General features: G+C 39.2%; 1 protein-coding gene across 9 annotated transcripts in view; it reads right to left on the bottom strand.

The window, feature by feature from the left end:
• Positions 1–13,340, bottom strand: part of NRP1 (neuropilin 1) — a 113,266-nt gene that overhangs the window by 62,810 nt on the left and 37,116 nt on the right. For all 9 annotated transcript variants that reach the window (XM_086614485.1, XM_086614486.1, XM_086614487.1 and 6 more), the window contains one exon: positions 3,337–3,518. In XM_086614485.1, coding sequence (XP_086470611.1) covers positions 3,337–3,518 — 182 coding nt within the window. The remainder of the gene's footprint in view (positions 1–3,336; positions 3,519–13,340) is intronic.

Here is a 13,340-nt window from a genome sequence, read left to right as displayed (position 1 = left end):
AAAAGATTTCCTTATGAATGTGCCAAACATATTACCCCCCACAGATTTGGCCACCTCCCAGCTAAATTCAGCATGCAAGAGAGAGGTCTGAATCAATTTAGTCAGTGCAGGTACTTTTGTCCTTCAGCAGACACTGGTAGGAAATGGTTGAGCTATCACATCAATATTCAGAACACTTCATGGCATATTTTGGAAGATGTAGATATTAATGCTCGCATAACCTGACCCATTCCAATTTGGGAAATTACATTTTGACTATAATTATATCACCCTCTTACACATTAGTTGGATATTTATCTTCTCTCCCTGTCATTCCCTTGTCTCGTTGTCATGTACGGGAAGGTTATATTCTGGTTGTTGCTCCTCACTCCCACCAGTAGCTGCTGTTCCAGGATAAAACAGCTTTGCTATGTCATTCATAGCATAAAGTGCTCTGTACTCCTCTTGGAATCCAATAAAAGATGCAATATAAAATGTAAGCCAGATCATTATTGCTTTATTAAATACAGCCAGATCCTGGCTCTGTGAGCGCACGATCGTCAGGCTCCTTACGCTCACACATGGTATCTCAACACCAGCTTGCATTATTTTAAACATGTTTAAGTCAATCTGGTGCAAGAAACAAAAACTGTTTTCAGAAGAGCTGCCTCACTAAAATGCCCTCCACAGATTTTGACCCTTTATTGACACTGTGAAAGAACCCCAGGAACTAAATCAACACTGAGGCTATGAGGAACTCCATGGGGCAAAGTTCACAGAAAACTGGCAGAAAAGGTTCTAGCAGAGACCTGACAGAATACATACTTCTGAGGTGGAGAAGCTACATGTGTGCATGTGTATGAAATAAAGGGAAAGAGATGAGCTGAAGGAAAGAGAGGAGCCAAAAGAGAGAGCAAAGAAAGAGATGACACTGGAGATAATTTCACTGGCTTTCCATCACTGAGCTAGAAAATCATTTGCCTTCCTGGTTGACGCTGTCTTTTCTTTCAGTTTACACCATAAATTTAGTTGACTAAAGTTAGGAATGTTGAATGTGAACCGTGTAGATCACTCTTGTAGTGAATCAGATACTCATCCAACCTAAGACAGGCTGGCTGAAGTGATGAACATTTCAGATGGGCTAAACAGTGGGCAATGAGTTTCCTGTTTTAGTCTGAAATTCAACTTCTTCAGTGTCTTTCTGGCTAAGAGCTGGATGAGAAGTAAAAGCAGGTTCTTATCTCAAAGCCCATACTACACTTATCACAGTCATTACGTGTGCTGCTCTCCCCTTACAATTTCTATGGGATGTGGCATTTTAAGTATCAGATTTAGAATTCAGCTTACGACACAGGTAGAGTAATGTGATTTTTCTTTTCAAAACTAAGGATGCTCTCACAGGAATAATGGACCCAGGACTGTGTGCTGGAATGCAGCTCAGCACCACAGGACCTCAGACTTGGGATCATTTTAATTGTCCTCATAACTGGGAAATGATGAGCTCAATTGTGAATATGCTAAAATGAAGCATATTAGTCTGGTGTGAGAAACTGAGCTTCACCCGTGTAACAGGGTAAATTGGTCAGCTTTATTTGGTACAGAAATTAAAATGTAAATTTGGAATAGCATATATGCATTAACTCAAAAGTTAAAAAAGGCTGTGTTCCCACGGCAACTATTACTTGTATCCTTTGTGTACACACAGCATTTCTAACACTACCTGGTGATAACTTTCCTGCCTTAATATACAGTTTATGTGGAATGAACTAGAGTTAAAGTTGCTCTGGGAGCCATAATTTTGAGTTTCCTGACTTCTGTGTGTGTAAAATCACATTCATAATGCCATCTTAACATGGTTAATGTGTATCACTGAGAGATGTAAATGACCACACAAGGAAATAAACACAATGTTCCTGTCAGAGCTCTGAGTTGCCACTACGCTATTAGGAAATAAATAAAAGCTTTTTTCTTGAAAATGCTCAGTTGCTAAAATAGATTGTTTCACAGGTCATTCTTTCACTACTTCTTGTGTTTCAGCCTTGTTTTTTACGAAAGATGGTACTGTATATATAAGCACTGAGAAACTTCAGGACAGTTTCAAGAGTTCAGCCTCTTAAAGACATCAAAATAAATAGAGATATTTTCTCAGGAAAGCTTGGTGTCATTTGGATGCTGAGTTCTTTCAAAAAATGTGACCCTGAAGGTCACCAAAACAATTTCTGGAAGCCAAGAGTAGATTTACAGACAGGGAAGATGGTGAAAAAGAGGTCTGTGGCCCCAATTAGCGCTGTGCAGAGCAGCAATAGCATGCAACAGAAAAAGAGACTTTACTACTGCACTTCTCCTCATTAACAGTACAATTGCCACCAAGTATGTGTGCTGAACGCAGCTGAAAATCTGGCTCCAGTTTAGGTGTGTAAAAGGGACTTGAACTGGTTCTGAAAATGGGGCACTGTAGGGATGGAGTGTGTTGGAAATCTGGAGTTTCGAGCTGCTTCTGTAAATCTGACCCTAAACATTGATGTTGAAGTCAAAATTTTTTTCTGTAAGGTTAACCTTATTGTCCATTTATATATTACGAGCTTTGGTCCTGTATTCTCCAGGCATGGAATACATGAATTATTTATCTCCATCCAGCTATAGGAAAGGTATATGCCAAAAAAAAAAAAAAGCCCTTACTCCTTTCTAGCTATTGACTCAAAAAGAGAGTTATCAAAGAGGTTCTGTCTATAGGTCTGGTTAATCATGGACGATTTGTTTCTCTGGGCTTTCTCTATGCCCCATACAGCTCTCTGTGCTCACCAGCACTGAGCTCCTGGCAGAAGCATCCCGCAGGTCATGCCTGTCAACAGTGTGAGCTTCTCCTCTCCTCTACCTCCCAAACACGATTTGTGAAAGCAACAGCAAGATCATCTGCTGCCCATGTGTACTCTGGTCCTTTCTGAGCCCACAGCCATCTCTTGGGAATGCAGAGCAAAACACTAACCAAAATAAGTCAGAGACTCAGAAGGCTACAGTGCTGCTAAGGCAGTAACATTGTAAATCATACAGTAATTTTTATCACCAAAAAAAAAAAAAGGAAGAAAGTTAATGGTTTTAAGAAGATCGAAACAAACAGCTGATGAAGACTATCACATTACACTCAGAGGAGTCAATTCTCAAATGCAGCTGACCCATTTGATTCATAATGATTTACACCCATTGAATACATGCCCCACCTTGACATGACAAGGGTAATAGAATTTTCTCTTTCAAGCATTTTCATGTATTTCCCCCATCCCAAAGAACTATGGTAAACTTTTTGTGGAAAGTAAAAATCACAAGATATGAGCTATACAACAATGAATTGTTTCTCACCTCTTTTGAAAACTTCGTAACGGATAGAAAATCCTGCTCCATGTGTCTCATAGTCGGAAACAAATTTAATAAAAAGATATGGTCCCGAAGACACTAAAGGAGGGGGAGCAATTTTTCCGCAGTACTTTCCCCATAAACGTCCTTCAGCATTATCTCCATCAATCACTTCAACATAATCATACCTGGTAGATAAATGGAAGGAAGAAACTTTTAACTTCCAGGAAAGAAGGAGACCTAATTAATTTAGAAACCATAACACAACATAGATAATCAAGAAAAATGCTGGCTTGCTTGGAAAATGCATTATGCTGAAAGATGTAAGCAAAATGAAATAATTAAAATGGACTACATTATGTCTGTAGACATCATCTGGCAACATGGAACTATTAGGAAGAATAGTGTCCATTATGCTTGCAGACAATGTCAGCTAAAGTAACCAATTAACAAAAAAAAAGGAAATCTCATGAGCACAATTCTGTATTATTAAATTGTGTTCCTTTGTCTGTGTAGTGTTGTTATCAATACATAATGCATAGCATTCTTTTCAAACTGTGAAATTCTGTTAGGAATTCAAAAATGTCTTTTTGGCTGGAGCTCTTTATGAACAATGCTTTGATTTCCATATGCTGTCCTCCAAACATATGTCCACAGAATAATAAATAAATCCCTAAACATTAGATTTTGTTCAAAACTCCACCATGTTTCAGATCAGCGGTAGAAAAAACTGTTATTTTCCTTGCTAGCCGGACAGATAGTTTTGAGTAAATCACAAAATCCACACGTTGGTCGTAGCACTTGGTTTTTCTCAGACAAAACTTCTTCCACTGCAAACCATCTTTGCCTAGGTATTTGAATGGAGAAGTGCATGTTATAATATTCATACTTGTACAGCACATGGCTACTGAACAGGCTGGGCTAAATCCTCCCCTGGTTACTTGCTTGATTCCTAAGGACTCGGAAACAAAAGATGCATAATACTCAATAATGATGGGTGGCAAAAGTTTGCTTGGGAGCAACAGTCGTGTTAAGGTTCCTCAGCCCTGTCAGCAGAGCTGCCAATACGTAGGGCTTGGTCGGACGGATTCAGTACCCGAGGGCTGAGGAGAGCCCGGCAGCGCGGTGCCATGAGCCAGCCAAGGGAATACAGACGAGAGGAAACGTCACGGGGAGGCAGAAGCTGCAGGTGCAGAGACAGGTCTGGGTTTAAGTTTTATCAGCAGCTGATTTCACTCGATGCCGGACAGGAAGGAGGAGCAGACACAATTCGTAGAAGCAGTTTAATCTTTTCCTAAAAGGTGGTAGCGTTTGGAGCCCGGGCTGTGCTCTGGGCCTCTTTTGGGCTGCAGCAAAAGGCTTTTATTTCTCTGCCCCTGCGTCTCTGTGCCTCAGCCGTGCTATTGTTTTATTTAACAAGTTGCTGTTAGCCAGACAATCTCATTTACTTTTCATTATCCTACCACGACTGACATTAAAATGTTGCCATTAATTTGTTTAGACCTTTATTCTAATGTTACGTTTACTGAAATGTTCTGAGCATATTAATACACGAGGAAGAGCTAAGAATGACAGGACAATAAAGTGTGCCTGACATTTTTAAAGACATCAAAGGAAAAAAATGTCTTCACGATGACCAATGTCATTTTTAACAACTCTGCTCCAAACCGTCCAGGGCACATTACTTATGTTTGCATGAAACCCCGTGAGACAACTGCAAAGATGATATCACTAGTTAAAGTGGACAGCTTAAGGCTCCTTAAATTAAAAATGACATTACCTCATCAGTTACATTTTGTGCCAGCTTTGGTGTATATCAAGTAGAAAATAAAGCTGACACTGATGGAACTGTAAGCATTAACATATGTGAAATATTGTGTTAACTGCATTTCCTCTTATGTATTTGATTTTTCCAGTGGCAATTGCTCAGCTAGTTAGTTTCACTGTCCCATTTCAGATAGGTGGAAATACGAAGCGGAAATGTTTGTTTCTGATATAACTTGACAGATATTCTAAGTAGTCTGCAGTTTTTAAAATTAGACTTCTGTTCTTTCTATAATTTCTTTATGATATACATATAACAGGATTTGAAAGTTGGGACTAGAGTTGTTAAAAGACCTCAGAATTGGTTTTTGTTTGTTTGTTTGTTTGTTTGTTTTCTGGTGGTTTTGTTTTTGGTTTTTTTTTTTTTTTTAGGTGTGTTTTTTTTTGCTTTCTTTAGAAATACGCTTACAAATAGCAGCTCTAGGTTCCCTGCAAAACCTATTGGAAGTATTCAGGGATGCAGGCTGTTAGTTTTTAGACATTAGGGGAAAAAATGAATATTGAGAATTTTTAACAAGACAACTTTTCTGCAAATAATTAACTACACACTAAAGAAGAGAGAAACCACATAAAACCACAGCATCTGAGTGACACTCTTTGCTCTTCTCTTCATGATGACATTATTTCACTGGTTTCCCAGGCACCATTCATTGCTCAAGCCTCAACACTAGATAAATTTTCAAATGTATATCAAGAAGAACTCTATTTCTGAATTATTAAATGACATGAAAAATTTTAACTAAAAATGCTAAGCAAATTTTTATGTGTTTTTTCACTTCATGTATAAAGAAGAAAAAAAAACAAAAAAGGTTTGAATTCAGTATTTTTGTTCTGCTACACCTTAAAAATAAAGAATCTCCTATAGTCTTACTAAGTTTTTTGTATACAGCCTAAGAAAATCATTAACTGGTAAGTACCAATTTGCTGTTATAAGAAGTCAATTTGACAAAAAATACTCAAATTACGTTCTATCACTCTCTGAGGTTTCTTCCTCTATAGCTATAGCCTGCCCACACCTTTCCATTGTCCCTTATAGCCACAGAATTGTAATTTATGGTGCACTTTCTGACTGCTGTGCATTTGTAAATGACACAATTTGGTTACTAAAAGGCTGTCTTCTAATGGATTTTGCAAGTTAGAGGTCATGCAGCCCTGTGGTAAAACGGAGGATTTTTCTATTTTTTTTTTCATTTGCTTTGAAAAATTACCAACAGACAGAAGTTTAGCTGTGAGACAATAGGTATGAAGTATGGCGTGAAAAGAGAAAGCTTTAGAGATCAGCCCTACAACCTTCATATTCTAAGGATCACGTCTTTCATTTGGCAGCTAGCAAATGGATTTGGATTCTCCCACACTGGTGGCAACATCTGATATATGGGCTGCAGTAAGTGAGTATCTATATTATTTTTTTCTCTTAGGGAAGCAAAATTACTCTGGACTTTACTAGTTTGTACTTGGAGACCAACGTCCTGCTGTCATTTTTGCACTTTTCAAAATCCTATCAGAGACCGCAGTGTATCACAAAGAACCGTTCCTGTAAATAGGGGAAAGTACAGTCACAACTTGAAAATGGAGATACTGCCAAGGAAGCTCAGAAAGCAGCTTGCATCTCCCTCTGGACTTGGTAGCAGTTCTTCTCCATAAGCTTGTCAGGAGAAGACGCTGTGCCAGGGATGCAGTTGGCACATTGGCATCTCTGTGAGGAGCCTGAATGTGTCACCTCTGCAGTGCCCAGACAGTCTTGGCGAGCGGCCCAGAATACTGAGTTTGCAAATTTGGATTTCCCACTTGGCAATTCTTTGCTCAGTTACTGCTGCCAATGGTGTGGCAAATATTTCTTGTAATGTTATAGTCCTTTAGGGTTTATGGCACAGAGATGTAAATATAAACATGGCGCTAACCATTGAGTGCAGTTTCGGGTGAAAGACTAGAGCACGAGTTCATCCGTGAAAATAGGAGAAGCCTTCCCAGAAAAGGGGGTAATTACCAGAAATGTTCACGGAGCCGTTTTGCCATGACGCAAAAAGCATTCCTTTTTTTGCTTGGCTGTGTCTTTCCAGATATCCCATCTTTGTTTACTTTGCAGTTGCCCCCTCTGTGATGTGCAAGGACCGTGTGTGGCTCTCGGGTGGGATCCTGCTGAAACACACTGCAGAGCTTACACCCTCCCCCTGCTCCTCCCAGGCAGTGCCTGAACATGCTACTACTAGACAGTCCTAATTTTATGGTTTGGTAAAGCAATGTCTGGGACAGATTCCCATTGGAAAGACGACGGAACACAGAATTCCTCTACAAATTCTTGAAGGAACTAAAAAAAAATGCTATTTTTTTTGAAAGTGTAAGTTATGGGTCCGAGGAAAAGGCCAAGCAATACCTATAAAATAAGCACTAGGCAATGAAAAACATAAACAGCTGCAGAATACAGATTTTGGTGCATTTTCTGTTTCCGGTTTCCAGTAGGTGATAACAGCGCTTACGTCTGGTTTCAGTTCTGAACATGTTGGCGACTCCAGAAGTGCACCATAGCACCTTGTACTGCAGAAAGTGTAGTGAAAGTGCTGGGAAGCCCTGCCTGCTGCTGAAGCCAGCCACTCTACCAAGCTACGCTCCGCTTCTACACATTTTCCTGTTATTAGGGCAGTGAGATTGTATGCCTTGTGCCTAAAAAATTCCTTCCCAAGACGTATGCAGAACTCAGCTGAAATCTAAATAGCTGCCATTTTACCTTATGAAACAATCAGTGAAGTGTATACAACTATAATTTACATCTGAATATGCCATATTTTTCTGCAGCCTACTATGATATGCATCTATAGGGTGGTTATGAGTACTTTGGTTATTCACTTGCTAGAATGATTTTCCACCTCTCTGTTTCGTTTATCACTCTGATTCCACCTCCGCCAAGCTGCTAAATCTCTCCCTGACGTGAATTATCCACCCTGGTCAGACTATCTTTGGTTCTGAGAATTCGCTTCTTAGCATGTATTTTTCTTTTGCCTTTATTTTATACAGGTTTTTTTTTTTTTCCTTGCAAGGCTCTGTTTTAGCTGAACAGACGGCATTGCAAGAGAAAATCTAAATAAAGAGTTTTGAGTTGTTCTGCATCGTAAATTTGTGCCCCATTAGTGACTGAGGGTTAGCGGTGTGGGATTTACTGCTCTGCTTGTGGCACAAGGCAATCTGTATCCCAGAGCTAAAAGCTTAAAAACTGCAAGCACTTGAGGGACACCAACCTTAATCCCAGTTTATCAGCAACAAGAAAAAGAAGTACACAGTGTTAAAAATAAAAAATTAAGCACGGCCCCAAACGGGCTGTTTTTCTGCTTGTAACCTCAGCGTCTGTAGAGTTGGTCTCCATCCAAAACTCCGTGCAGCCTGTCTGCTCTCTGGGGCCTCCTGTGTTCCACCCTGGCTCTGTGACCTGTCTAATGGGCGCTGGAGGGGCAGTCCCCTCCCGTGGAGACACGTCAGCCTTCCCTGGCAGCTCAGTGCAGGTATCCACATGGAGGGACTGTGGCTCCGCATGCATGGGCCTCAACACACACCTTGATGGAGATGAAAGCAGCACGAGGCCCTCGGAGAATCCCTGGTGACTGCTGTGTCACCAGACTTAAGCAGGGCATATACTCCCTCAGCACCAGGAAGCAGGGGAACTGTGGAGAACCATGGAGTTCTTTTGCTTTTTTAGCCTCTTCCCACTGCGCTTGGGGCCATGGGGTCCTGCGCAGTCCACTTCTCCCTGGCTGCTTGCTCCCACCACACACCACATCTTCCCAATGGAGAAGTCATTCTCCATCCTGCCATGTCAACTGTTCAACTGTTGGTGTGGATATGTCTTTGACAGGATGAATAAAGTAATCTTTTTTTTTAATTTTTCTTCCTTCCTTCCTTCCTTCCTTTCTTTATTTCTTTCTTCCCTTCTTTCTTCTTTCCTTCCTTCCTTTCTTTCTTTCTTTCTTTCTTTCTTTCTTTCTTTCTTTCTTTCTTTCTTTCTTTCTTTCTTTCTTTCTTTCTTTCTTTCTTTCTTTCTTTCTTTCTTTCTTTCTTTCTTTCTTTCTTTCTTTCTTTCTTTCTTTCTTTCTTCTTTCTTTCTTTCTTTCTTTCTTTCTTTCTTTCTTCTTTTCTCTTTCTTTCTTTCTTTCTTCCTTTCTCTCTTTCTTTCTTTCTTTCTTTCTTTCTTTCTTTCTTCTTTCTTTCTTTCTTTCTTTCTTTCTTTCTTTCTTTCTTTCTTTCTTTCTTTCTTTCTTTCTTTCTTTCTTTCTTTCTTTCTTTCTTTCTTTCCTTTCCTTTCTCTCTCTGTCTCTTTCTCCCCCTCCCCCTGCCTCTTTTTTCTATCCATCTCTCTCTCTCTCTCATATCTATTAAAAAGCCCAACAGATCATTTCTCTGAGCATGGACACACACACAACTGAATTAGCAGCAGCCAGGCAGTACAAGCTCTGTGAGAAAGGGGGAGGTGGGAGCGAGTGCCCGTAGCAGGAGGCTTTTAAACTGGATTTGCTTGTACTGCATTCATGGTGCAGATGAAGCCCCCTGAGGGACACAACATATCATCTGGATCCCACAGTTCTCTAAAGTGCTGGATATTTAAATAGGCAATTTGCAATCAATTAATGATTTGTAATTTACTGAAATCCCTGTCATTTTGGGGGGCCTTTGTTTCCATGGGTCTTTTGTGAGCTGGTGTTTTTATGGTCTTCACCCAGGGCCAAAATTCACTGAAGTTACTCATACAAAGGTCCTGTCAACCTAAGAGATTTCTGGGAATAAGGCCATTGGGATTTGGCCACTGTTCAGTAATTTACTAATGCCATTAACTGACAGTGGGTCTCCATTAAGAATGAACTAGTGAGGGTCTATTTTAGTACAAGACAATGCTGTAGTGAAAAAGAGAAAAGATGTAACAAAGACATCCATGAAGGTCTACAGTTACTCACTGTAACAGTTTGATTGCGACTCACGTTAGCAACAGTCTTGTTATTACACTTGTTTCTGGAATAACTTAATGCTTTGGGATTTGCCCTTTCATTTTAAAATTAAGCTTTTAATTCCCTGCAGAACAGAGGAATCTGAAATACCACATACCTCAACCAATAAAAGTTCAAAATGCAGAAGTAATAGAAATAATCACTACCATTTTAAAATCTGATTATCCTTCATCTTATCACATGCTTCTGGTTGTTTGGCTCATGCCTTTTGAATACCTGGGACTGGCAGAACTGAAGATCTGGGCTAAACAAGCAAGATTATATCCACACTTTTATCTCTATGGCTCCACTGAGAACAGTAGACAGATCTTTAGCTGCTGCAAATGAGATTAGCCCCTTTATGTCAATGGATCTAAGCCAGTTCACACTGATATATGGCTAAAGAGGGTGCAAGTGGTGACAGAATATTTTACCTTGTATTTACTTAGTTCAATTCTATTTACACTACATAAAACCTGGAAAATTCTTCAACAGAAATGTGAACACCAGAATTCACTCTGGGAATGAATGTAACAATGTCATGCAGAAAATGAAGAAGAATCAGAGGTTGTGGACCAGGTTTTGCAATTTTAGTGTTGCAACATCCTAGGGGACGCAAAAGCAAAATTCATCTGCTAAGGTCTTCAGCATATCTATCTGCAAAAACCATTTTACTAATGAAAAGATTTGATCTCGAAGTTAGGGCAAACTCCACTGATTTCACTGCTTGCCACATACTGTAATAAATTATAATATAATGATCCCAGTATATAAAAATGAAAATCTCTTCTGGGAAGAAACATTCAATTTTAAACCTTTGCAGTGAGGAACTTCATAACTTTCTGGTATAGAGAAATGCTATCTTTTCATGGAAAAACGTTTCTGTCTGTCAAAAAAGACAAATTTACAAATCCATGACTTCCACTTTAAATGGGGGAAAAAGAAACACTTAGCAGTTTAAAGACTTCAGAGACGAAGGAGCTTTCTAGTGTCAAACTGATGAAGTTTAGTATTTATAGGAAATTCGCATGCCTCTAATTACTCTAAACTCAGTTCCCAAGTAAAATATGCCATCTGGAAGATATTAGAGTCATTTACAACTTGTTCACCTCCCTATTTCACTGCAAAGTCTTACCTCTTGCCAACTTTCCAGTGTTCTTCACAAAATAAAATGCAGTCTAATTTTTACTGGTTGTTTCATAGTTACTTATCTACACTGAGTCAGCTAAGAGCTTAAGAAACTGAAAAAAAAAAAGGTTTTTTAAAAGTAATTTTCTTACTACTCACGATACCTCAAGCTTTATATTCTTTCATACGGACATTTCAGGTGTGAGAGTTATGCCTTGGCTTAGTTTGGTATTTAGCCACTGATTTGACACAGTTAGATTTGGAAATACATTCTAGGTAACAAAAGAAAGGAAAAAGATGGCACAAGCAGTCACCTTGCATAAGAGTAGGTTCTTGTAAGCCAATTTCCGAAAACTCAATTATACAGTTTGGCTTTTGTTTCTATGACCTCCCAAGAGACGCCCATCAATCAGAAAACTTCTTGTTAGTTGAGCAACTTCATCCAAGTATGCCAATCTGTTTATAAGTGAAGCTTTGCAACATTTCGCTGAGGTAAAGTTGTCATTCTCATTTTACATATGTGGAGACAGAAGAGAGAGACTGAGTGCCAACAGTCTTCCAGAAATTTCGCGCACAGTGAGGAACAAAGCCTAGGTAGCCAGATACCATGTTTTAAATATAAAAGCCCAGTCCAGGTCCTCCCAAAAGAATGAAAGATTCCTAACGGCTTCCGTGGGCTTCAAATAAAGCTTCTTAACAGAGGCTCAAAACTTGGAAGTTTTCTTAAGCCATAGACTGATTGGAAGAAGGGGCTGCAAAGTCTCACACGGTCTCACAATATATTGTGTGATTTCTGTAGAACTAGAATAAATTACTTGCATACAGACACTCATGCATATATACAGACTCACACTGCTACAAGTCAAACACTACCTGTACGCCTCTATATCCATTAAACATTGTTTTCACGTCCCTAACTAGCTTTACGATTTGTGGTTGGATTAGTGCTGTTAGCTGCTGAACTCACTAAAAAGCCTGCTTAATTGGTAAGTTAGAGAAGTTTCAGGTTTGCTTCCTCAAATGTCTAAAGAACCAAGAAAGAGTTGTATCAAATGAAGATCAGAATCATTTATGATTTCTTTTTCCTTCCATGAAAATAGAAAAGGAATGCTTTAAAGTGATGGCAACCTTCTAGTACTCCATTTGGGAGTTTTGAACTGCTGATTAATTTGTAATTATCCTGTTGGGATCTATGTGGTATATTAATCATAACCTTAGGAACTTGACTTTTAAAAGTGTTAGGTAGATGTTAGCTTTTCACAGAAACTGTGAAAGTTCAGAACATAAAATAAGTTCCACGCTTTTGAAACTCAAATATTTGTCCCTTGTGGGCTGTCTACAACCTCTCCGAGCAACATCCATAATTAATGAAACTAAAAGAGGCTAAAGGAGAAAGGGAATTGCAGACATACGTATCAGCTTTAGAACACAAGTTATGGCAATTTTCCTCCATGGTAACCATGTCCTGAAGCTCTGTAAATGCAGTAAAATGACGGATATTTTCATTTATTTCCAGTTAGGAACTGTATTAAGAGAGTATTAAGGATGCAGCGTTAGGCCCTTGGAACTCAATATTTCTCAATGTTGTTCCTTTTGTTCTGATTTCTGCACCACATTCCCTTTGGGCAGACTGTTGGCCAAGTGAAAAACCCACTGTGGAATTAGTGTCTTCACAAACCTAGTCTGTATTGAGATAAATGATTTCTGTAGGTCTTCTTTGCCTGAAAGTGTGACACATGTAAATGAGTGGATTGATTTTTGCCGAGACTGTGTCTAAAACCCGTATATACGTTTATACCTGTGCCTGCTTGGCTAGGCATACATACAAACCAGTGGTTATTGGAAAAAAATACAGCTTTGTTGTTGAAACTTCTGATTTGTGTTTAATCATGTACATGTATCAGAGCCTTTCCTGTGGTTCTTAGGGAGGGAGAGGGGCAGACTCTCTTAAGCTACCACCAAAGAAAAAAGATTATGAATTACATGAAAGAGATCAAAACTTTCAAGACTCTTCTGGATTGAAAACAGACTCCTAAAGTGTGTGAAATGTGTGGCATTATTAGCTAAATATTGTCATAATGCTGAGGAGAC

Source organism: Tauraco erythrolophus, chromosome 7 (genome assembly GCF_009769465.1).
Source record: "Tauraco erythrolophus isolate bTauEry1 chromosome 7, bTauEry1.pri, whole genome shotgun sequence".
NCBI lineage: Eukaryota > Metazoa > Chordata > Aves > Musophagiformes > Musophagidae > Tauraco > Tauraco erythrolophus.
The sequence above is the reverse complement of the archived record's forward strand: the minus strand, read 5'-3'. Positions and strand labels throughout refer to the sequence as shown.